Source organism: Diceros bicornis, chromosome 34 (assembly GCF_020826845.1).
Source record: "Diceros bicornis minor isolate mBicDic1 chromosome 34, mDicBic1.mat.cur, whole genome shotgun sequence".
NCBI lineage: Eukaryota > Metazoa > Chordata > Mammalia > Perissodactyla > Rhinocerotidae > Diceros > Diceros bicornis.
This window is the reverse complement of record NC_080773.1, coordinates 15253485-15279139: the sequence shown is the minus strand read 5'-3', so window position 1 is coordinate 15279139 and position 25655 is coordinate 15253485. Positions and strand designations below refer to the sequence as shown.

Below are 25655 nucleotides of genomic sequence, written 5' to 3'. Positions count from 1 at the left end.
AAGAGAGAGAGAAAGAGAAGAGAGGAGAAATGTGACAAAACCCCAACAAGGAGGCTATACGGATGTTCACTGTATAATTCTTTCAACTTTTCTGTAGGACTGGGTTTTTCAAAATAAAAGTTGAGGGGAATAAAGAAATTTCCATATTCCCGAGAGTTGTGAACATTTACATGTTTTAGAGAAGATTCTCTGATTCTCCAGCTCCAATTTCTATGAGCCCAACATTGTAACGAGGCTGATATTCTAAGCCTGTGTTTACACACACACACACACACACACACACCCCACCCTCACCTTAGCCCTAGTTCTGGCCCATTTTTCTGCTTTTCCATTGCATTGGCAGGGGGTGTGGTCTCCTTATCCAATCTGGCCCCTTCCCAAGGGCAGCCCTAGGCAAGACACTCAGCGTAGAGGTGGACAGAGATGAGGCTTAAATGTTACCACTCGCATCGGTCATCTCCATCCCTTTGCTCACCTCATGCTGCCCACTGAGCCCACCCTCTTGCCTCCTCTCTCTCCACATCCAAATACTCTAGGATCTCAGCTCAGCGCCCACCTCCTCCAGGAAGCCTTCCCCAACCCCGTTGCTGACTTCTCTATCCCTGTCCTGAGTTCTGACCTGCCCCCTCTTGCATCTTGGGAAGGAGGGAAGGAACTCTCTGAAGGAGGCAGGGAGGGTCCGTGGAATGCCTGATACTCACATGCAGTTCCTGGCAGCCAGGTCCCGATGTATGAATCTCTTGGTACTCAGATACTCCATGCCACTGGCAATGTCTGCCATGAACTTCACCAGCATCTGAGTGGGCAGGAACTAGGGTGCCAGGGCAGGAGGGAAGAGAAGTCAGCACAGTCCCCGAGATCCATCCCTCCTCCCTTCCTCTGTGTGCCTGGCTCTGCTCTGCAATGGTTTCCCAAGGCTCCAAGAATTAAATCCAACCCCTTTCCAACAAGGCCCTGTATAACCCCCTATATAACCCCCTCCTGCGTTCCTCTCCAACTTGATGTCCTACTGTTCTTGGCCTTGACATAGGCTCCAGCCAGGGGCCTCCTTGCTGCTCTTCAGACAAGCCATGCTTGTTCCCACCTCTGAGCCTTTGCCAACGCTGTGCCCTCTGCTGGGACTGATTCCTCCCAGATCTCCTCATCTCCTGCCAGCTGGCTCCTCCTTCAAGGTCACCTCCTCAGTGAGACCTTTCCTGTCCACCCAAACAAACTGCCTAGCCTCCCTATCATTCGTCCTGCTCTATTTCCTTCCTAGCACTTAAATTATCTTGCTTATTTATTTGTTAACTTGTTTATTGCCTGGTCCCCCCAGTGGCAGACAGTTCGATGAGAGCAAGCTCTTGGTCACCATGGTCCTCCCAGTGTCTGAGCAGCACTGGGTCCCTTGTAGGCGTTCAATGAATACTTGTGGACCAGAAGATTAAATGCCCCTCACCACTGGCTGGTCCCCGAGCCGGGAATAGAGAAGGAAACTGTGTAGGTCTCCATGTTTCATGAAGGGTAAGATGACCACAGGTGCCGGGAAGCCCTCTCGTTCGGAACCCTGGAAACAGACGCCTGAGCCCGGCCAGGCAGCCCTGTCACTCCAGTTGGGCAGAAGGGGAAGCCATCCCCTCTCCCAGCTCTGTGTCTCCCCCTCAAATCTGGCCTCCACATTGTTGCCAGGGTGGGGTGGGGTGGGGTGGGGGGGTGGCAGGGACCAAGCTTCAGAGGAGCCATTTCCAGCACAGTTCCCAGGGATGTTTCCCCAAGCCCTCCTGGGGACCTCAGCTATTTCTGGGAAAGGTCAGAGGTCACATTCCAAGCTGAGAGAGAGTAGAAGGAGGGAGGGGCTTGCTGACTCTGAGGGAGGGGGGAGCAGGGAGCCTGGAGGTTTAGTTTTCCCAGTGCCTGAGGGAGGGGTCATCCCTCTGGTGTGGCCTCCATGGGACCTGGACCCTCTAAAGGCGCCCCCCTCACCGATGAGCCTCATGACGTTGGGGTGGTCGAATTCCTTCATGCAGACGGCTTCACTCAGGAAATCCTCCAACTCCGACCTCGTGCAGATGGCAACTTGAGAGAGAGAGGAAGGTGAATTGGGGAGCAGGGGAGAGGACTCTTTCCCTCCTCCTCCTCCTGCTCTCCTTCATCATCATCATCATCATCTTCATCAAACATGATTAGTAATTCCCAGGTGCTATACTCAGCACTTTACATATATTAACTCATTTAATCCCCTGAGGTGCTACTATTATTATCCCTATTTAAAGAAGGGAAGGCCAAGACATAGAATGGTTAAGGAACCTACATAGGCACACACAGCTTGCAAGTGGAATACACAGAATTCAAACCCAAGCAGAATGGCTCTGGGGTCCATGTGCTCACACCATGCTAGGCTGCTCCCAGCACATTTCCCACAGCCCTGGGGATCCATATGAGCCCCGGATTATCCCTGTTTTACACAGGACACTGGCTCATAGAGGCAAAGTGGCTTGCCCAAGGTCACACAGCTGGGATTCAAACCCAGGTCGAGAACACAACCTGGTACATAGGAGGTGCTCCATAATGAATGAATGAGTGAGAGAGCGATGACTCCATAGCCCATGCTTTTAGCCCCCGTGATTCAGAACGGATCAATCCTCCCTCACCTCCAGCCCCAGCCTGACCCTCTATACTTCCCTGTGTGGAAAGGACTTGGCCCTGGACTTCCAGTGCTGTGTGACCCTGGACTGGCTCCTGCCGTCTCTGATGATGTAAGTAATATAGTTGCAGTCCACGTTTATTACACATACTGTTGCCACCCCCAGCATTAAGTGCTTTGCCTGACAACACCCTAGAAAGTAGGGACATTATGATCCTTTTTTCCAGATGAGGAAAGGGAGGCTCAGAGAGGGAAAGTCACTTGCATGTGATCACACAGCTGATAAATGATGAAGCCAGGTGTGCCTCATTCTGGAGTTTCCCCTGCCCTGCTATGTATCACAGGGGGCTGGCCCCTGAAAACTACATTTCCCAGGCTCCCTTTCCAGATGATTTCCTGTCGGAGTTTGCCAATAGGAAGAACCGATGGGAGATTGGCAGGTGCACGGGAGGCGGGGAAAAGCCAGGGTATTCCACTCTCTCTCTTTCCAGTATTGCCTTGGTGGTGGCTGTGTCTCCTTTGTGTTTCAAGCTTTCACAACGTAGCTCTTAACTCTGTGATTCCCCAATCCCACCAGGTATCCCTGGCCATGGGCTCTGGTAACACCACTTCCTCCCTCTGCCCTTCAGGCCCAGGGGTGGAAGTGATAGTACTGCTGCTGCTAATGTCTAGGTTGCCTCACTGCCCCCCATTGTTCCTTCAGTCCTTCCTACACGTTTGCAGTAGTCTCCTTATATTAAATTTCTTCTATTGAAATACCTGGCAAGGACAATATTTCCTGTCTGGAAACACTGAGGTTCTATGCTAGGGCTAATTTGCTATTAACTTTTCTGCTTTTCTCCCTCCTTAGAGGCATAGGGAAGGCGTCTGAGGTTAGGGGATGGGGGTCCCACATGTGTGCACACGCATGCACAGACTCACTCTTCATTGTCTTCACAGCCACCTTGAGGACGGAGTCGTCTTGGTTGAGCTGGCCCTCCATCACAGCTCCAAATTCTCCTGTGGGGGACCAAAGGGAGACACTGACCTCAGGTGGGCCTGTGGGGACTGCATTTCCTGTGGTTGGGTGGGGGTGAGGAAGTGAAGGACTTCAGGGCTCATATGTGTGTGTGTGTGTGTGTGTGTGTGTGTGTGTGTGTGTGCTGGGGGGACTCACCTTCTCCCAGGGTCTTCCCCAGGGCCACCTTATGCCGGTCCACCATCACATCCCTCAGCTTCTCTTTCAGCTCTTCGCTGATGCCCAGGCTGTTCACTGTATTGAGGGAGGTGGGGTGGACAGAGACATGGAGCAGGGCTGACATTCAGGCGACACTCACCGATAGGAATATACTTGTTAAAATACCAAAATACTTCTGCATTCGTTCAAAAAAAGCTACTGCCCTAAGCACCCCCCACCCCCACCCTAGCTCCTCTTCTAGACCCCCTGAATCTTCCCCAGAGTAGCAACTAAGAGGTTAAAGCTTGCCACATAATCTTGCTCCAGTAGGCACCCTGATTGGTCAGCATCCTGCCTTACCAGTTGTTAAAAATATTTCTTAACTTCTTATTAAAGTATAACCTGCACAAGTCATAGTGAGCAGCTCAGTGGATTTTCACAAACCAAACACAACTGTATAACCAGCACCCAGGTCAAGAACAGACCATGGCCTGCCCTCGCAGGGTAGCCACTTTGCTGACTTCTCTGACCACAGATGAGTCCTCTCTATTTTGGGATGTCATAAACATGGAATCACTTACTATGTTCTCTTTTGTGTCTGGCTTCTTTCACTCAATATGATGTCTATGAGATAGTTGTAATGTAGTTGTTGTGTGTAGCTGTAATTTATTCATTTTCATTGCTGTATAGCAGCAGTTCTCAAGCTTATGGGCCTCAGGATCTCTTTACATTCTTGAAATTATTGAGGACTGCTGAGAGCCTTTGTTTATGTGGGTTATCTATATTGATATTTATTGTATTCAGAATTAAAATGGATAGATTTTTAAAACACAAGAATACACGAGCACACGTTCCATCAACCATCAGAGTGATGACATCATCACACATTACGAAGCCTCTGGAAAACTCCATTGAACACTCGTGAGAGAAGGAGAGTGCAAAAGGGCAAATAATGTCTTGGTGTTATTATGAAAATAGTTTGACCTCATGGACCCCCTGCAAAGGTCTCGGGGACCCCCGGGGACTCGAATCACACTTTGAGAACTGCTGCGGCATAGTATTCCATTAGATCACTGTGACCCCCTTGCTTCCTCTTCCTTCTCCTCTTAAGTAAATGTCTTTCCCAGACTCTTGGACATCTCCCTGGGGCCCTGGCAGCCTTTTCTGTGTGTCCTAGGAAGAGACCTAGATTTGCCCCTTTTCTTTCTGGATTTAAGTTTCCCCAATTGGAAAGATGGGACCCTCGATAACTCCACAGTCCTCTAACAGAAAGTCGATAGTTTTAAGATTCTATGATTTTCAAGATTCTAAGGGTCTATACTACTGAGCCTATAATTTTTCAAACCGAGATCGATTCTACCTCTCCAACATTCTATAATTACAAGAGGCAGTTAAGAAGATGGGCTTCAGAGTGAAACTGCTGGTGTTCGAATCCCAGCTCTCCAACTTACAAGCTGTGTGGCCTTGAGGAAGTTATTGAACCACTTTATGCCACAGCTTCCTCATCTGTGAAGTGGGGGGGGATAATGTACCTACCTCACTGGGTTGTTGTGAGGATTAGATTAAGTGATAGGTATAGAGTGCTTAGACCTGGGCCTGTCACATAGGAAGTGCTAGGGTTGGCTGTTATCATCATCGCCATCATCACTTCTCAACATTATTTCATCAGCAGCATCTTCTTCTTCATCATCATCTTTATCATAATCATCATCATGATTACATTGTTCTAAGATCCTATGACTCTGAGGTTTGGTGTTTCTAAGATATATTGTGTCTGAGATTTTATTATTCTAAGGTTCTGTGTGGTTCCACAATTCCGTTGTTCTTAGAGTCTGTGGTTCTCACATCCTATTATTCCAGGGCCTTCGAAAATTTTGACTCATGCATCTACAGAAGCCCAGCAGGCCTAAATCTCTACACTCATTACCCCAAACCAGGGCAGGGAGGCATGGGGTTCACTTACAGGTGGCTTCAGTGGTCCGGCGACTGTAGGACTTGCGAACGCGGTACCTGACCACCAGCTCACCCCTCTCCACTGTTGGTTCAAACACCTCTCTGGGGGGAACGAGGAGGAGGTGAGGACAGAGCAGAACTATGTGGAACCCACCCCCCCCTTCCACCAGCAGTGAGAGCGAGAACCATCCCAACCCCAGGCCCTGCCTGCCCTCTCCTCCAGCATTTGCTGAGCATGCCTTGAACTGCTACCTTCTGCTTTCCATTCATTCTCCAGACCCTTGACCATTCCAATTCCTGGTAATCTCTCCTCCTGCACCAGCCTCCTCATGGTTCCCCCGCCCCCAACCTCTTCATCCCAGTCCACCTTAGCCTCCCTACCCACATAGTTACAACTCACCCATAGCGGGTCTCCTTCTTCCGCCGGTGGACGAGGAACAGGGCCAAGATGAGGACACAGGCAGCGGCCACAACTGCTCCCAGCAGCACATACCACCAGGGCCACGAGAAGGCAGGGGCTGGGGGTTCACTCACTGTCAGGGGGGTATGGGGGACAAGTCATGGCTGAGGCCCTGGATCCAGCCCCCTGGGACCCAAGGGAGTGATGCTGGAGGGAGGCAGACATGGACATATTGGATGAGCATGTGATAGATGCATTCACATAACCAAGGAGACTGGGCTGGGCAAGGCATGCAATGGATATGATATAAGTGTGCATTAAAGTAGGAGCATGAAACTCGTGGGAGGGGTGAAGTGAGTTAAGAGTGGGATGGATGGGTGAGGTGAGTTAAGAGTGGGATCGACACTTGAGGAGTGTACAATGAGTGTGGAAGGAGTGTGGGATGGGAGTGAGAGACTTATGTGGAATGATTTATGAGAATGCAAGGAGGGCTGGATGAGCATGGGATGGGTGTGAGGAAATCTCACGTGGTATAGGTGTGTATGATATGTATGAGGATTGTGCAAGGAGGGCAGACTTGGGTGTGGAAAAACAGGTGAGTAGGGGAGAGAGTGCATGCAGTGTAGGACAAGTGTTTGAGGCGTGTGCAATGAATATGCAAGGAGAGTGAGGCTTGTGGGACAAATGGCCACGGAATATTTTTGAGGAGTGTGTGATGACTAGAAAGGGGTTTTCATAAAGCAAGGAATGAGATGAAATAAATGTGCAAAGGGGCTTGGTGTGCAAAGGAGTGTGTACAGAGTGTTGGATGGGTGTTGGAGGAGTTTGGGGTATGTGAGTGAGGAGTATTCAAGGACTTTTAGATACAAGGAGTGAGCAGTGATTTGTAAGGATGTAACTTCAGTGTGAGAGGAGTGTGCAGTGAGCATGTAGAAGACGTGGGAAGGGCAGATGAGGAGCATGGGATGAATGGAAAGGGTGTGCAAAAAGGGTGGGAATGAATTAGAAGAAAGAAGGATTATAATGGGATGAACGTGAAAGGAGGGTGGGATTAGTGTGGAAAGGGTATGCAAAGAAATGTAGGAAGGCATGTGAGGAATATTTAAGGATAATGGGTTGAGTTACAAGAGGTGGGCTGTAATAGTGCTAGGAGGATACAATGTGTGTTGGAGAAATATTGAAGAGGGATGGATGTGAGGCAGATAACTCATCTGTACGTCCGTCCATCCGTCCATCCATCCATCCATCCATCTACCCACCCAGTCATTCATTCATCCACCCATCTACCCATCCATCCATCCGTCCATCCATCTATCCATCCATCCATCCATCCATCTGTCCATCTATCCATCCATCCAATCATCCATCCATCCGTCCATCCGTCCATCTATCCATCCATCTACCATTCACTGAGTACCTACAATGCCATTCCAGACACCTCCATCAAGGACCACACAATCCCAAGAAGTAGAGGATTAGAGTGATGACTTTGAGAAACACAAAAGGGATGTACAAAGAGTATGTGTGTGGTGATGGGGTCTCCACTGGGCACTGAGGAAAGGGAGGGAGTGGAGGGGGTGTGAAAGCCCTTACCCAGCTGGTGGATTGGCTGTCCTTGCCCTGTGAGGAGAAAGGACAGAGGGAGGACACGCTCAGAGAGGACAAGACTGGTGTGACACGGGGGAGGGAGTGAGGCTCTCCGTAAGGTTCTGGGTAGAAACAGAGCCTAAACTGGGGTAACACTGAAAGGTACACGGAGCAAGTCAGGGCATCTGGACAGACAAGGTCCTTGTGGATAGGCTGAAGGGGGCTGAGCACAGCTTTGGAGTTACCTGGGCGCCAGGGCTCCAGGAGCACAGGGAGGCTCCAGGGTCCATCCCCAGCGGCGGTGTAGGCTGCCACACACACCGTCAGGTTGGGCACAGTCCCATCCCCCCGCAGCTCCAGGGTCACCTCTCGCTTTAGCCCTACGTCCATTAGCACCTAGGATGTCCAGACGTGAGATGAGGGTAGAGCCCCAGTCCCCTAACTCTTAAGCCTTCAGTCTCGGCCTCAACTCTCCATCTTTCTCAGAGCCCTCTCCTCACCTCCAGCCCCTCATCCCCTACCTCCTCCTACCCTTCATCTCCGATGCCCCAGCCTTCCCTCTCCATTCTCCATTTCTGTGCCCACTGAAGTGTCAGCTCCAGCAGGACTGGGACTTTGTCTCACTCACTGCCGTGTCCTCAAGTCCCAGCACAGTGCATGGCACATGGTACTTTTGCTGAAGAGCTGAATTCTCATCTTTTCACCCTCATCTCTCCATCCCCTTAGAACTCCCCATCCTCTCTCCCTCCGCATCTCTCCACCACAGGGGTGCTGCTTGCTCAGAGAGTACCGTTGTGCAGATTAGGAAAAGGCACGCCTTCCTCAAGATGCTGTACAACTATCTGCTGTAAAATCGTCATAGTCAATATGTAAGTCTACTGAAACGCCTTTTACAATGATTCATAAATAGCCTCCCCTGGACCTCTTTAACCTCCCCAGAATGTGCTCTCCTAGGCATAGTATGATTGCGTACTACTTGACCTGCACAACTGTCCACATCTGCCCTGTCATCTCCTCCTCCCCATCTCCCTCCTCCCCAGCCACTCCATCCCAACCTGGCCAGCAGCACCCACCTCGGGGGTGTCCTGGCCTCGGTAGGCCAGCCGGTACCCTAACAAGGTGCCCTGCAGGGGCGCCCTCGGCTCCTGCCAACGCACGAGGGCTTGGCTCCCATTCCGCATGGCGCTAACGTTCTCGGGGGGGCCCAGGGGCACTGGAGGACAGGGAAGAGGAGGAGCTGGCACCCCCACCACTTCCTGACCCCCTCCCCTGTTCCCAGGAAGTGGCGGCAGGGTGCAAAGGGCATGCGCGTGGGCACTCGTGCAGGCCTCCCGTGAGCGGAAGCACAGGGAGAGATGCCAGTGGTCTGTGTTGAGGAGTTGGGGACTGGACGGGAAGGAGATTGAGGCCACAAGGGTAAATGAGTGAGAGGAGATCCTGGGGGTGGTACTGATGTGAGCAAGGGCCAGTGGGGCAGCACGTGACATCTCCCCTCAAACTCCGCCACCAGCCCCTTCTTACCTCCCTCTGACGTCTCCACGGGAAGCCAGTGGGTCCAAGGTGAGGGGCCCTGGCTACTGGCACACGCCACCCGGATGTGATAAGGGGTGTGAGGATGGAGGCTGCCCAGCCGAAGTCGGTGAGGGGGAACAGATGCTTGCAAGGTGAGGGGCTCCTCTGGGGGGTCTGGCTGTCCCAGCCAGATGCCCACCCCATCGTCTGACAGCACAGCCTGAGAAGAGGGAAGGAGGCATCAGGACAGGATGGCCACATAATCACACACGGTCACACAACTCTCGATGGCGGTGATCCTAGTGTGACTACGCAATTTTGCAAGGAGGGGTCTGTGTATGTATGTGTGTCGCAGCTCCATGCCAGTACAACATAGGCACCTGCATTTGCAAAACGAGGAGACCACCCAGCTGCACGATGTGGCTCTGTCGTCACTGGCAAAAGCCACCTCTCGCAAGACTTTCCCTCCCTGAGCCTCAGTTTCCTCATCTGGAAAATGGGGCGGCTGCACAGTGCATGGCAGGTAGTCAGCATCAACAACAATGATAACAATGCTGTTCAACCACAGGCAAAAGCTATGTCCTACAGGAGAAGTCAGAAGAGTGGGCATCTCTGGGGGCTGGGAAGGGTCTGCATCTTGATTTGGAGGATGGTTACATGGATGAATCCGCGTGTTAAACAATCTAGGTGTACACCAAAGATGATGCACATTATGTATATGTTTTTTTTTTCTTTTTTTTGGTGAGGAGGATTCACCCTGAGCTAACATCCATTGCCAATCTTCCTCTTTTTGCTTGAGGAAGATGCGCCTTGAGCTAACATCTGTGCCAGTCTTCCTCTACTTTGTATGTGGGTCGCTGCCACAGCATGGCTGATGAGTGGTGTAGGTCCGTGCCCAGGATCCAAACCCGTGAACCTGGGCCGCTGAAGCAGAGCACACCAAACTTAACCACTATGCCACGGGGCTGGCCCCCCACATTATGTATATCTTAATAAAAAGAGAAAAACCCTTTGCAAATCTGAACTCATCTGACCCTCACCTCAGCCCTGCATCGTGGGTACTGTGTTTATCCCTATTATCCAGATGAAGACACCGAGGCTTGGAGAGATGGAATCTCTCGCCCAAGGTCACCGCTTGTCACTCAACCTGAACCCCATTCCTGTCTTCAAACCTTTAACCTACTTACAGCAAGAATATCCATTTAAGAGCATCAGTAATAGTAACAATACTTCTCTTCCGTCCAGAGAGGCAGTGCAGCTTAGTGCTGAAGAGCATGGATGCTGGATCTGGGGTTCAAATCCAGCCTCTACCATTCCCTAGCTCTGTGCCTCAGTTTCCTCCTCTGTAAAATGGGATATCAACAGGGTTGACTGAATTGATGCCCGTAAGTGTTCAGAAGAATGCCAGTGCATATTGAGTGTTTGTCATTATTATTTTGTGTGTGTCTGAGGTTGCCTGGCCACAAGTGCCAAACTCTGTATACCCCGCACTGTGGCACAGACTGGCACACCCACCTGATCCCTGGGAAAGGCATGATCAGGGTGGCAAGGCCACAGCTGGGAAATACATCTGTACAGTCATGCCGTCCAGAACCACAAACCCACCACAGCCACACAGCTCACAGCCATACACTCAGGAGTCCTGCCTTCACCCTAGGGAGCAACCAGGAGACCCAACCACACCGCCACACAACGTGTTGGGAAGTTTATTGCTTAAATGTGTGGGCTCTGAAGCCAGATTTCTTGGGTCCAAGTCCTGGCTTGGATATTATTTGCTGTGTGACCTAGAGTGAGTGTCTTAACTTCTCTGCGTCTCAGTTGCTGTCTCTGGAAAATGGGCATGCAAGAGGCCCTACCTGGCAGGGTGCGAGGTTTAATGACACAGTGCATTTAAACTGGTTTGCACATCATATCAACAGCTAACATTTCTTGAGTGCCAACTATGTACCAAGCTTGCCCAAAGTCACACAGGCCCCATGTGGGGAGATGCTACACCACGAGGCCTAGGGAGGAGGTGGGCAGATGGTAGGTAGCACGATGGGGGGAGGCTATCCCCATGCCTGCTCTCTGACCCACAGTGACAGACGGGAAGGGGAACCTCTGTTGGGACAAAGGGGACGTGGGTGCAGACAGTCAGCCTCCTTGTGCCCACTCCCACTTCTCTTTTTCCTAGGATGGCTGTGACCTTCCGGTTAGAACCCTTCAGTCCCAACTCACACCGAGCAGGAAGTGAGACCCGGAGGGGAAGAGGACGCACTTCTGCTTTCCTGCGGACACTGGACGGACGTGGGTTAGGGGCACAGCTGATGCCTGACCTGGCATTTGAGGTCTCCCAAATCGGCCCAGCCTCTGGGATTAAATCAGTTTTATCCTTTTTAGCTGGGAGGGAGGGCAGGTCACTTACCCCCTCTGGGCCTCAGTTCCTTACCTTGAAAACAGGAAGATTAACAGCTGCTACCTTCTCGAGTTAAAATAACAAGTGAATGAGGTTGTGTCTAGCACATGTAATCATAAGAAAGACGACTCCTGTTTAATCAAGCGTTGGCTCTAAGGAGGTAAGGAGTACCGTTGGGGTTTAGTGAGACAAGGGTTCGAATCCCACCTCTGCCACTCCCTGGCTGGACCTTGGGCAAGTTGCTTAACTCCTCTGAGCCTTGGTTTCTTCATCTGGGAAACGGGTGGACCCATTACTTCACAAACACACAAGGGAGTGACAAGCCATAACACAAGGCCCAACACATAGTTGACACTCAATAAAAGTTGGTCATTATTAGCTATTGTCCTCTCCAATCACAGGTGCTGTGCCGCCCTCGCCCCAACTTCTAAATCTCAGAACTTCAGGCCAGAATTGGACCTCGTTTTCAGAGATCTGTGTTGGTTTATTTGTTTTTCTTATTCTGGAGTAGGAGCAACTTGGGTGCAGAAGGCTGGGTCTAGCTTATCGCAGTTGTCAGGGATTGTTCCAGCAAACATTCCCTAGTCCATCTGGCCCTGCACTGGGCAATCATGGGGACCCAGGGTGACTGGGACAGCCCGGCCCGCCCTCCCAGAGCTCACAATCCAGTGGGAGACAGACTCACTCCCAGACAGTGACAACCCAGAGTGCTCAGGGCTGGGAGGAGAGAAGCACAGGGCCGTGGGTACCCAGTGGTGACAGAGGTGGCTCTGGGCCCTGCTGTCTCAGGGCTCCCATTCTGGCTAGTGTCAATATTACTAACACTAAACAAAATCAAAACAGCTGGTCCAGTCATGCGTCGCTTAATGGTGGGGATACATTCTGAGAAATGCATTGTTAGGCGACTTCATTGTTTTGTGAACATCACAGAGTGTGCTTACACAAACCTAGATGGTATAGCCTACTACACACTAGGCTCTATGGTACTAATCTCATGGGACCACTGTCATATATGCAACCCATTGTTGACTGAAACATCGTTAGGCGGCACGTGACTGTAGTTTATTAAGCGTTATCTACGTTCCAGATAGTATTTTAAGTTTGTTTCTTGTATTCCCTCATTGAATTTTCACAACAAGCCTATCAGGTAGGTACTACTATTGTGTCCATTTTGTAGATGAGAGAACTGAGCCCCAGAGAGGTTAAGTCACCTGCCCAAGCTCATGAAGCGAGCAGCTGGGGGAGCCAGGATCTGAACCCAGGACATCTGGCTTAACCTGAGGCTCTACTGCCTCTCAACACACGAGTGGCTGAGAAGGGCTGATTTCCCAGGGAGAGGATGGGGGCTTGTGGATATGGGTAGAAGGAGGGCTGAGACTGAGGTGAGAAAAATCTGAGGTCTCACCTGCACGGTGCAGTGGGTGAGGGGGTAGATGCCACTCAGGCCTGGCGTCCAAGCCACCTCCAGCTCTGTGGGCTGGCTGGAAACCAGGTGGAGGTCGCGGGGGCGCTGGGGGAGCACTGTGGACAGATGAGGGGAGGGATTGACCCTGGGCGACCTTTGCCCAAAGCTCCCCACCTTGCCCTCTACCCCAGCTCTGACCTTTGACCCAAGCCCCACACCCACTGACACCCAGCTCCCTTTCCTGTCACCTTTGATGGTGGCTGTGCGGGATGTGGTGACCCCCTTGGCATTATGGGCTTCACAGGAGAAGGAAGACGTCTTGTTCAGGCCTGAGGAGTCATATGAAGAAGGGGCCCAGTGTCAGAGAGGGGAGAGGTTCCCGGGCCATGCCAGGCCGCTCCCTACCATGTCCCATCTGACAGGGTCCTTCCAGCTCACATGGGCACCTGCTTGAAGGGAGGGCTGAGGAAGGGGAAGCAATGCATTGGGGACACAGACCTCCATCCCCATACACAAGGACAGGCTGTGGCTCAGCCCTAACGCCCCACCACATAGACACACATACATGCAGACACACACACACGCACAGATATAGACACATACACATAGACGCACACTCACACATACACACACAGGCACACACACCCTCACACACACTTATGCACAGATAGAGGCACACATACATACTCACACACACATACATAGACACACACAGTTACATATCCCCACAGAAACACATATACATAGACACACTAGACACATACACAACACACATAATTATGCACATAGACACACAAACACACACACATACAGAAACACACTCATACCTAGACACACAAGACACATACACAGACATGCACACTCACACAAAGACACACAGACACACACACATACATGCACAAACACAGTCACGCTGAGCCACACAGACACACGTAGAGGCATATACACCTAACAGACACACCTGGTGTGTGTAACAGGCCCCCCAGGTGTGTGTCAATGTAGAGGTGTTTGTTCATTTTTTTTTTTTTTTTCTTTTTTTTGTGAGGAGATCAGCCCTGAGCTAACATCCGCCAATCCTCCTCCTTTTTTGCTGAGGAAGACGGCCCTGGGCTAACATCGGTGCCTATCTTCCTCCACTTTATATGGGACGCCGCCACAGCAGGGCTTACCAAGCAGTGCGTCGGTGCGCGCCCGGGATCCGAACCAGCGAACCCCGGGCCGCCACAGCGGAGCGCGCGCACTTAACCGCTTGCGCCACCAGGCCGGCCCCGAGGTGTTTGTTCATTCATGAGCTCAGCTCCTACGAACCCCTCTCCCCCTCACTCACTGGCTCGCTCCCTGACTGCTCACTCTGTTCTAGCCGCACTGGCCTCCTGGTGTTTCTGGAACGCAGGCTCAAGCACGTTTCCCCCTCAGAACTTTGCACATCTGTCCCCTCTGCTTGGAACAGCCTTCCCACAGATGTCCACAGGGCTCCCTCCCACCCTGCTTCACATTTGTTACTCAGATCCACCTTCCCAGTCACTCTTTCCCTGACCTCCCTCCAGATCTGGCCACTTCCTGCTTTTCTTTTTCTCTTTGGCTCTTCTCATCACAAAATACTCCACATATAACCTGCGTATCTTGGTCCCTGTACGTCAACTCCACTAACACGTCAGCACCAGGAGGGCAGGAGTTTCTGTCTGTTTCGTCCCCTGCTGTAGCCTCCGGGCCTAAGATGGCCTGGCACAGAGCAGGTGCTCCATAAATGTTTGTTGAATCAGTGAGTGAATTTATGTGTATACATTTGTGTACTTATGAGAGTTTCTGAGTGTAGCTGGAGCAACACGAGCATGTGTAATTCCGTGCGTGAGTGAGTTAACGTACGTGTCTTGAATACTGTATTTGAGTGTCTGGGGGTGGGTTGCCTCCCCTCCCCAGTGTGGTTGTGGTGGGAACACAGGCAGACACACACACACACACGCACACAAAGTCACATACAAGTACAGAGGCAAACACACTGACACACAGAGAGATACACAACTACACAACTAAACATCCACAGATTCACACACACAGGAACATAGACACATGCACACATACACAACATCTGAGTGACAGGATGTGAGAAGCACCAAGTCTTAAGTCTACATGCGTGACTGTAGTTCTGTCTGTGTTTCCGTGCGGTGTTTGTGGCTTGGTGCGTGTCTGAGGATGTTGTACGCTTGTGTGTTTGTCCTGCCGTGTGTGCCTGTGTTCCCACCATCTCCCCGCAGACACAAAGTTTCCTTTTCTCAGTCGGCAGAGGGAGCGGAATGAAGGAAAGGCGGCCGAGGCCGGAAGGGGGTGGGCAGGGAAGCTCCGCAGCTCGCTGCCCAGGCGGCGGTTCCCAGCCAAGGTCAGGTGCCCGGCCCGCAGCCCCCGCGGCCGGCCCGGGGGAGGGACGGGACAGCCCCGGGCGGGCTGCCGGAGGGGCGGGGAGCCCGGGTCCCCTCCTGCCACCTGGCACGTGGGGGCCCGCCAGGGTCACCGCGCGGGAGCTGCCGCTGCCCGCCGCCGGAGGAGCCCTGGGGCGGGAGGGGGCTCTGGAGCCGGGTCCTGTTCCGACCGCAGCATTCCTGCCCCCGCATGAGTCACCAGGGCGCCCCCTCCCCCTCCCGCACTTCCGGCTGGCCCGGGGGGCGCGGCCCAGCATCCCCCTTCCCAGACCCCCGCGCCCGCACCTTGAGGGAGGGGAGAGCAGGGACCAAGGGGCCTGGGACCCCCTCCCCTCCAGGGGGCTCTCCCTCCGGGGCCCACTCCAGATGTGCTTTCCAGATGTACTGTCCCCCCCTCCCTGCGCTCCCTACCCTCCCCCCTTGCGCTTTTTCCGAGGGAAGAAGAGGGCTGGAAGGAGAGAGGGGCACGCCCTGAGTCAGATCAAGGGACAGACACACAAACGGACAAAATTCCTTGACACAGCAGCCCCCCCCAACACACACAATGAATCACACTCAACACACAGGGGCCATTATGGCACAAAAACAGACAACGTAGCACTGGCTAAGCTAAGCTACACACAGGGCCCATGCTGTTGCAAATATGCAGTGACACAAATACACACTCTGTGACTTACATGTATACACACAGGGGCTGACGGCGCACATACACAGAAACACACACAGAAGCACACAATCAAACGTGCACACATTGACTACAAACAGCCAGCAACACAGTTGACACCTAGGCTGAAGCTGATAGACACACAAATCGCCCTGCCTGTTGAGATACACTCACCAAGTGACAGACATACACTGAGGTTGAAGCAGACAACAATACACACCGGGACATGAATAAGGTTTATGTTGACTTGCTCACATAGAAACACAGCCGAGCCTCCAAAACGTAGCTGGACACACTCAGGTTCCTTCAGACACATTCACTGAAATTCAGACTGATAAAAAAACACACACTTATGTAAACATGCAGGACTGCTACAGACACACAAGTGTGGAGATGCTGCTGCGTGCACATAGGTGGCATAGACACGCATATACACAGTGGCTGGTAAGCATCCCAGGTTCATTCACAAGAGGCAATTGGGGCAGGGCTGATATATCAGGAGACCAGACAGAAGCAGAAGGGTGTTGTTACTGCCTGCTGTGAATCACACACACACACACGGATACAGGGTTCCATGTGACAGAGTCATATACCAAGACGCTCACCATGTGACATACACACAGACACCACAGAGATATCCGTGCACACAGATATATATACACACAGACAGCCAAAGTCAGTAGAAACACACCAAGTTTTCCAGTGACACATCGGGACTCCGAAGGAAACAGAAGCTCACACCAAGACACACTCATACCTGTAGGTGCACACCTGTGAGCTGACATTGTCACTTCTATACAGAGAGGTATGTATAGTAGCCACAGAACACACTGTCGTCCTTCACTCTGCCGTCGCTCCCCACACACATACACACTCCACCCTTACACAGTGAGTCACAGCTGCGAACACACAAACACAAAGAAGGACAGACACCAGGCTGACGCTGGTATACTTAGTGACACACACACACACATGCACACTGACAGCCCCTGAGAAACTTTGAGAGACATACTGTAAAGACCCAAACACACAATGGGACAGACACACCAATTCACACACACACACACACACACACACACATACACACACACTGAGACATCCACAGAAGCTGGCCCTTGCTAAGGCACACCCTCATACAAAGAGGTTGATGCTGACTGATGCACTGAGACACAGGTCCAGAGGGACGTGGATACATACCCAGATCACACACACACACACACACACTGAGATACACACACAGACCCCTCTCTGACAGCTCCGTTACACACTGGTACACATGCAGACCCTCTCACACCTGTGCCCCCCCACCATTTCTCTTTCTTCCTCGGATAGGGTGAGGGAACCAGCCCCTTCTCCCTCTCCCTCTCCAGGGTCCTGCCAGGCTGACTCAGACTCCAGAGCCACCGGCCTGAGTCACCCCTCTGGGGGCTGGCATGATCACCACCGCTTCCTCGAACACTCAGGGCCCCCGGAATGCTGGGAATGTGAGCACCTCCCTCTACCCTGGGAGACCCCCATCAGGAGTCCTCTCCCCACTCTAGCAGAGGGAGGCAACAGGTTGGGGGTGCCGGAAGCCAAGGCCCTCCAGGTCCGGCAGCCTCCCTCTGACTGAGCCTCCCCCGTCTGTGTTCCTGTCTCTCCTTCCTCAGTGAGGGGAACCCCCTGTGCCCAGGGTCCCCCAGCTCTGCCTCTGACTGCTGTGTGACTCCAAGCCAAGTCCTGCCCCATCTGTGTGGTGTGGAAGGGGATGGTCACCCCAAGGTCCTGTCACTCAGACCTCCCTGTCCTGTCTCTCCATCTTGGGTTACCTCTGTGGTCTGTGCCTTCCTGTGACTTTTGTTCTCTCTCTCTGTAACTGTCTTTCTCTGTTTCCCACTTTTTCCCCCTCTCTCTGCTTTCAGCTCTGTCCGTCCTGTGGGGCTCTTCAGGTCTAGAGGTGGGCAGGTGGGGGAGAGGAGGCACAGTTGATTCCGGTGCCCTGCTTGGGGTCAAGGGCTGACAAAGGGGCAGCAGGCCCACACACACTTGGGCCGTGGAACAGCTCAGAGAAAACCCAGGACAAAGAATTCTATTCAGAGAGTCTGGCGTGAATGGAGGGAGAAAGAGCAGAGAGACAGACACACACACAGAGAAACAGAGAGAGATGGAGAACAGAGAGACAGAGAGAAAAGAGGAAATAGAGACAGAGATGCAGAGACAGAGAGACTCAGAGACAAAGAGAAAACAGAGAGGGAGACACAGGGACAGAGAGAGACAGACAGAGAGGAACAGGCAGACACTCACACAGAGGCATGAGCGCTCCCTTGCTCCCCACTTCCATCCTGCCTGGCCCTCTGCACTGAGCCGGCCACTTGCCCGGACTCACCTGGAATACGCAGCATGTACTGGGGGGCCTGGCCTGTGGCTGGAGCCAGGGAGACAGCATCCTGGAGCCAGAGGAGGTCCACGGGTTCTGGGGGTCCCTGGGCCCGGCAGCTCAGGTTGAAAGGGGTGTTGGCAGTCACGGTCCTGTCCTCAGGCTCCTCCAGGAAGTAAGGCAGGCCTGGGGGTGTTGGTGGTAGAGGCTGGGGTCCCTCTGAGCCCCCAGTGGGTCTGACTCACCACTAGGATGTTGCAGGTTGCAGGGTCTTGGACTCCTATGTCTGATGTCTCAGGACACCTGAACTTCCTTTAGATGTCTGACCCCTCAGGCCTCTACCCCCAAGGCACCTTATCCTAATATCTGATTCTCACCACCAATGTCTGATCCCCAGGTCATCTGAGCCCCTCATATCTCTTTTCCAGAATGTCTGACTCCTCATCCCATTTTACCAATGAGGAGAGTGAGGCCCCCGGGATGGGGGAGAGGGTTAAGGCGTGCCTCTGATGCCTTATCTGATCCCAGAATGTCCTACCCTACCATGTCTGACCCCAGGATATCTGACAACCCCCAAGATGTCTTCTCCCCCAGGACATACAATCCTGCACAGGCCTGTCCTCAATAATTTATGGACTCCCCAGCTTCCTGACCCCCCAAGATCTCTGATATTCGTAGGCTATATGTCCTCAGGGGACACCCTGAATCCTCTAGCACCCTCTGACCCTCAGGATTCCTGCCCTCCGAGGACCTCTGAGCCCAGGGCTCACCCTCCAGCCCAACATAACCAGGCTGGGACATGAAGGTCTTTCCTCGCAGGACCACCGCACACTGGTACCATCCTGCATCCGAGAGCTGCAGGGATGAGAGTCTGACAGGGCAAGAGGAGGGATAGAGAGGTTCGGGTCAGAGCTGGACACTGGGAGGGGGTCATCAGAGCTGAGAGAGGGGGGTCTGGACTGGAAACTCCTAAGAGCTAAGAAGTGGGTACTATTATTAACTCATTTTACAGAAGAGGAAAGTGAAACCCAGGGTTACGTCACATGCGCAAAGCCACACAGCTGCAGAGTGACCATGCTGGGGTTCCAACCCAGGTGGGGTTCCTGCCCATGACTCTTCACCCACCATGTGACGGAGGTGGGGGGACAGGGATCGGGTTGTGGCTGGTCAGGAGAAGCTGGGCACCTGAGTTGGCTGACCACTTTCCAGTCGTCCTGCCCGTCTTCGCCCAGGGGCACCTGGGTCTGAGTGCTGTCCGCCAGCTCTAGGACCTGTCCATCGCGAAGCCAGGTCACCTCAGGGGGCTCCCCCTGAACCTGGAGCTCACACCGAAGGGCCCCCATAAGTCCCCGGGCACCGGTGATGTTTCCCGGGCTCCCCACAAAGGGGTCCGCCTCCGCCTGTGTGCCTACGGGGAGATGGGGAAGAGTCAGCTTAGGAAACCCCACTTCCCTCCGACTCCTCAGTTCCATCCCTCCCGGGCTGCCTACCGGCTGCCAGGACCCCGCCAGGCCCTCAGGCCCACATAGTTGTAGAGTGACCTCAGTGGAGGGTGGCGGGCGGAGGCTTTGATGGGAGGCTGGGAGCCTTCCCAGGGGACTGGGGTCCGGCCTCCGCCTTCATCTTTCGTCCGTTGGGAAGTAGGCCCAGGTCCTGGCAGCCTCCCACGCCCTGGACTGCCCAGCGGGCCAGCCCTTGCCCCTGCTGCCCTCCCTTAGGGTCTCTAGAGACTTGACAGATCAGGCTGGTGGATGGTGGGGAAAAACAGGGGCTGGGGAGGGAGAGGAGAGAGAAAGAAACAGAAGAGAGACAGGGAGAGAAGCCAGAGAAAGTTGGGCATGGGGAGTCAGAGACAGAGGAACAGAGACCTGGAGAGAGACAGAGGATGAGAGATAAAGAGAGAGACACCCCCGAGAGGTAAAAAAGTGTGAGGAGAGACACACAGAGGGAAACAGACAGAGACAGAGAGAGAGACATCAACAGAGACACCTAGAGAACGGGGAGAGATGAAGACAGAGACAGAGAGAGAGAAATGGAGACCCACAGAGATGGTAGAGCTGGTGCGAGAGACGCCCTCCCCTGAGACGGAGCAGACAGACAGTTGTGGGGCAGGGACAAGCGGGGGACGACAGTGACGAGGGTTTTCCCCTAGGGCTCCAGAGCCCTCTTCATCCCGCTGCCTGATTTAGTGTTCCTTTCTGGAAGATTCCTTCCGGGGGAAGCCCCCAGCTCAGCCCCTCTCCCCAAGGCCCTCAGCTTCTCCTGTCTGTCTGTCTCTCTCTGTGTCCATCTCCTTCCATCTCTGACCCTTCCAGTTTCTGTTTCTTGTCCTTGTGTTCCTCTCTCAGAGTCCCTTTCTCTCCCTTGGCCTCTTGGGTTTGTCTCTGTGTCTCCCTGTCTCCCTCTCTGTTGTCTCAAGGAAACTCCATGAGCAGCCTGGGGCTCACCCCCCAGCACCTGCCATCCATCCCCCCTCCGCTCCCTCCGGCCCCAGCCCCTCCATGGGCCGTCCTGCCCCACAAGCCCCCCATCACTCACCCTCGGGGGTCACGCACCCCCAGCAACACAGCACCAAGCACCAGGCCAGCAGAACCCTGCCCATCCTCGGGGCACCGCGCAATCGATGCCAAACTTTCCTCAGAAGTTTCTGAGCACCCCGAGGGGGTGGGGGCAGGGCCGGGCTGTCCCCGGCCCTCCCCCCAGCTCTGGGCTCCCCGGATTTGGCACTGCCCGCCTGGCACGGCGGGGGCCCCTCGCCAGCTCTGCTCAGCGGCCGCCTTCCCCGCTCCCTTGCCTCCTTCTCTCCCTCCCAGACTTCGGGCAACCCTTTCTCCGCCCCTGGCTCCCCCGCTGCCTCCGCCCACCGGGCCGGAGGGAGCCTAGGGGGCCACCTGGACTGCGAGGGGTTAACTCAGAGAGGAGAGGACCAGCCCTGTCTTAAAGGGGCCCTGGAGAGAGGCTGAGGAGGGGGAAGGGGCCCCTGGTGGCTGCGCCCCTAATCCTGGGCCAGTGATGGGGGGAGCTGTGCGTCTCGCTAACTCGGCTCTGGGCGCTGTCCCTCTGGGCTCTCTCGTGTCTGGTAAACATTCCTCCAGAACTCCACTCCCCTCTCAGCCTGTGTGACACCCCCCTCCCCTGCCTCCACCCCCAGCCCAGCCCCAGCCAGGCACTCCCCCTCACGCTCACAGCTCCCTGGACAAGGACACACACACACACACACACACACACTCAGATGTCATCAACACACAGAGGCTGGGACAGGAGGAGACACGCAGAGGCACGCTGCCAGCCCACGGACACACTCAGACAAGCCGGGTCAGAAACTCCATTCCCGGAGAAACCTCAGAAACCAGAAAGAGAGGACGTGGCCGGGTGGGCATCCCCAGGGTACGCTCGGGGAGACACAGATCCTCATACGAAAAAGACCCACATGGACACAGGAACAGGGTACCAGTGTACGGGCACCCACAGAGGTAGAATCCCAGCTCTACCACTAACTGTGTGACCTTGCAAGTGACTGGCCTCCCTGAGCCTTGGTTTGTCCGTCTGTAAGATGGGAATAAGAATAGAACCCACTTGGCAGGCTAGAGGGAGGATATCCCAGGGCAGTGCATGTGCAGTTCTCCGCACGTGGTGACGACAGCTGACAAGGTGTCCTTGGTTTTTTGCATCTTGTTTGTCTCTGTGCACTTGTATTGCTGTCTCCCTCTGGCGGGATTGTGTGTCCTGGTCCTTGCAGATCTGGTGCCTGCACGGTTGTTCTGCTGCTTGTCCATTTCTGTGCCCCTGTGTTTTGCACACGGGGGTCTCTGCATGCCTGGGTGTCTGTGCAGGAGGGGGTGGGCATCCACTCTTCTCCTCTTGGCCATTCTGTTTGTCTAGTGGTATTCCTAGGGCTCCTCACAAAGTCCTATCCATTCAGTCTCCTGATGTCTCTCCCTCCTGCTCCTTCTCCCCACCCACCCCGTATGGTTCAGCCTTATCCTTTCCCACCGCCCCCTGCCCTGGCCTCCTCCCTGGCCTCCTTCCCTCCACTCTTGGTCCCGCCAACCCATCTCCCATTCAGCAACCAGAGGGATGTTTGAAACTCAAATCTGACCCTGTCCCTCCCCTGCTTAACTTTGGCTCCCTGCTGCCTTTGGAGTGAGCTCCCAGCTCCTCAGCCTGGCACTCAGGGCTCTTCACCATCAGCCTTTCTGAGCTGTCTCATATGTGTCCCATTTCAGTGACAGCCCCAGCATCCATCCTGCCACCCAAGCCTGACCCTCAGGGTCCTCCTGGACACCCCCCACCCTGCAGTAAGTTACCACGGCCCCTAGAGGATTCAGCTTCACAAACCTCTCTCCCACCTGGCCCTGCTCCCCTCCCCATGACCTCACCCTGGTCCAGCCCCATCCTCTCCCTCCTGGACCCCTGCTCTGGCCTCCTCCTTGGGCCCTCCCTCTCCACTCTCCCTGCCTCTAACCTGTCAACAACCAGAGGGGAATGTTTCTCAATCCCAAGTCAAACTCTTTTCCTCCTCTTCTCCAAACCTCCCAAGATAAAACCCCAGACTGCTTACTGAGCCCTCCAAGGATCCCCTCATGTCTCTTGACCCTCCCCTCCCCACCCGCAGGCTTCTTTCCCTTGCTCACAGGCCTCAGGGCAACTCCTGCAGCCCCTTGTTCTCAACTCCTACACACCCCTCACCCCCATCTCAATATTCCCTCTCCATTGTGTCACTGCCTGGCCCTGCCCAGTCTAATCTAGGTCCCCATGTCATTCACTCCTAACATTTTGTCCTTTTCTTTGGCAACACTCTGTGTGGGTTGTCATGATATATTCATCGGCATGTCTGTGTGTCTCATGTTGTCTCCTCCACTGCTCTGTGGGCTCTGGGAGGGCAGGGACCGGGTATATCCCAACCACCCTGTAAAAGCCCTGCCAATAACTGTGATATTTTTGGGTGGTGTGAATATGTGCAAGTCTGCCCACTCGTTTTTTTTTTTTTTTTTCTTGTGAGGAAGATTATCCTTGAGCTAACATCTGCCAATCCTCCTCTTTTTGCTGAGGGAGACTGGCCCTGGGCTAACATCCATGCCCATCTTCCTCCACTTTATATGGGACACTGCCACAGCATGGCTTGACAAGCCGTGCATCGGTGCACACCCGGGATCCGAACCAGTGAACCCCGGGCCACCGCAGCGGAGCCCGCGCACTTAACTGCTTGCGCCACCTGACTGGCCCCACTGCCCACTTGTTTGAACACGTTGGGGGCCCTACACACCCAGGGCTCAGTGGACCCGGCTGTGTGCACGGCCAACTTGAATCTGTGTTCATTCACTCAAGAACTATTCATTGAGCACATAATGTGTACATGCGGTTTACTTTCAAATGCATTTAAAAAATGAGATGGGCAGATGGGTAGAAACGTTCCCTGTGGGGCCGGCCCGGTGGCATAGCGGTTAAGTTCATGCATTCTGCTTCGGCAGCCTGGGGTTCGCCAGTTCAGATCCTGGGCAAGGACCTACTCACTGCTCTTCAAGCCATGCTGAGGCGGCATCCCATATAGAAGAGCTATAACTCTACAACTATGATGCACAGCTATGAACTGGGGCTTTGGGGAGAACAAAAAGAAAAAAGGGGAAGATTGGCAACAGATGTTAGCGCAAGGCCAATCTTCCTCCAAAAAGAAAAATAAATAAATAAACAAAAGAAACATTCCCTGTGCCAGGGGCTGGGGATCCCACAGTGAGGAGGATGAATCTCTGCCCTCATGGAACTCAAATTGCAAGAGGAAGAAAGACAACAGTGAGATAAATATTTATCGGGGTGCAGGATGGGCAGTGAAGAAAAATAAAGCAGAGAAGGGGATCGCAAGGGATGGGAGTGCTATTTTAGAGAGAGTGGTCAGGGAGGGCCTCTCTGAGGTTATGATCAAGATCTGAAGTAAATTAGTAAGTAAGTCACGTAAGGAAGGGCATTCCAGGCAGAGGAAGCAGCCAGTGCAAAGGCCTGGAGGCAGGCATGTGAAGAACTTCAAGGAGGAGACAGTGGGGCTGGAATGGATGGGGTGGGGGAGGAGATAAGGTCAGAGAGGGCCTTGGCCTGGTGAGGAGGACTTTGGTTTTTATTCTAACTATGACAGAACCCCCTGGGGGACTATTCCCCCCCCCCAGGTTTATTGAGATTGGTGTACAATATGATGATTCAATTAATACACGTACATATTGTAAAATGATTACCACAATAAAGTTAGTTAACACATCCATCATCTCATTATAGTTACCATTTTTGCATGTGTGTGTGGTGAGAACATTTAAGATCTACTCTCTGTAAATTTCAAGTATACAATACAGTATTATTAACTATAGGCATGATGCTGTACATTAGATCCCCAGGACTTATTCATCTTATAATTGAAAGCTTGTACCCTTTGACCAACATCTCCCCACTTCCCCTACCCCCCAGCCCCTGGCAACCACCATTCTGCTCTGTTTCTTTTTCATTAAATTAATTAATTTTTAGTGAGATATAATTAACATATAACATTATGTCAGCTTCAGGTGTACAACGTAACGATTCAATATTTGTATAGTGAAATGATCACCACAATAAGTCTAATTAACACTCGTCACTACAGTTACAAAAAATGTTTTTCTTGTGATGAGAACTTTTAGGCTCCACTGTCTTAGCAACTTTCAAATATGCAATACAGTAGTAACTATAGTCACCATGCTAGATCCCTGTTTCTGTGAGTTTGGCTTTTTTAGATTCCATATATAAGTGAGATCATACAGTGTTTGTCTTTTTCTGTTTGACTTATTTCACTTAGCATAATGCCCTCAAGGTCCATCCATGTTGTCACAAATGGCAGGATTTCCTTCTTTTTTATGGCTGAATACTATTCCATTATATATATCTTACATTTTCTTTATCCATTTATCTGCTGGCAGATACTTAGCTTGTTTCCAGGTGTTAGCTATTGCGAATAATGCTGCCATGAACGTGGGGGTGCAGATATTTCTTCGAGATCCTGATTTCATTTCCTTTGAATATATACCCATAGTGGGATTGTTGGGCCACATGGTAATTCTATATTTAATTTTTTGAAGAACCTCCATTCTGTTTTCCATAATGGCTGTACCAGTTTACATTCCCACCAACAGTGCATGAGGCTTCCTCACTGGGTAGCTTTGACCAGGGGA

At 52.8% G+C, this 25655-nt stretch overlaps 1 protein-coding gene across 2 annotated transcripts in view; it reads right to left on the bottom strand.

Moving 5' to 3' along the window:
• Positions 1-21364, bottom strand: part of AXL (AXL receptor tyrosine kinase) — a 28941-nt gene extending 7577 nt beyond the window's left edge. Inside the window, exons 1-17 of one of the 2 annotated variants that reach the window (XM_058529383.1) lie at positions 21007-21364; positions 19654-19876; positions 19239-19339; positions 18478-18654; positions 13280-13360; positions 13032-13147; positions 9241-9451; positions 8793-8932; positions 7965-8115; positions 7726-7752; positions 6133-6265; positions 5743-5834; positions 3780-3875; positions 3545-3622; positions 1963-2055; positions 1439-1560; positions 702-811 (exon numbers count right to left, since the gene is read on the bottom strand). In XM_058529383.1, coding sequence (XP_058385366.1) covers positions 702-811; positions 1439-1560; positions 1963-2055; positions 3545-3622; positions 3780-3875; positions 5743-5834; positions 6133-6265; positions 7726-7752; positions 7965-8115; positions 8793-8932; positions 9241-9451; positions 13032-13147; positions 13280-13360; positions 18478-18654; positions 19239-19339; positions 19654-19876; positions 21007-21070 — 2015 coding nt within the window. In that variant the 5' untranslated portion in view covers positions 21071-21364. The remainder of the gene's footprint in view (positions 1-701; positions 812-1438; positions 1561-1962; positions 2056-3544; positions 3623-3779; positions 3876-5742; positions 5835-6132; positions 6266-7725; positions 7753-7964; positions 8116-8792; positions 8933-9240; positions 9452-13031; positions 13148-13279; positions 13361-18477; positions 18655-19238; positions 19340-19653; positions 19877-21006) is intronic. The other variant, XM_058529381.1, reaches the window with a different exon arrangement.
• Positions 21365-25655: the final 4291 nt, after the last annotated feature.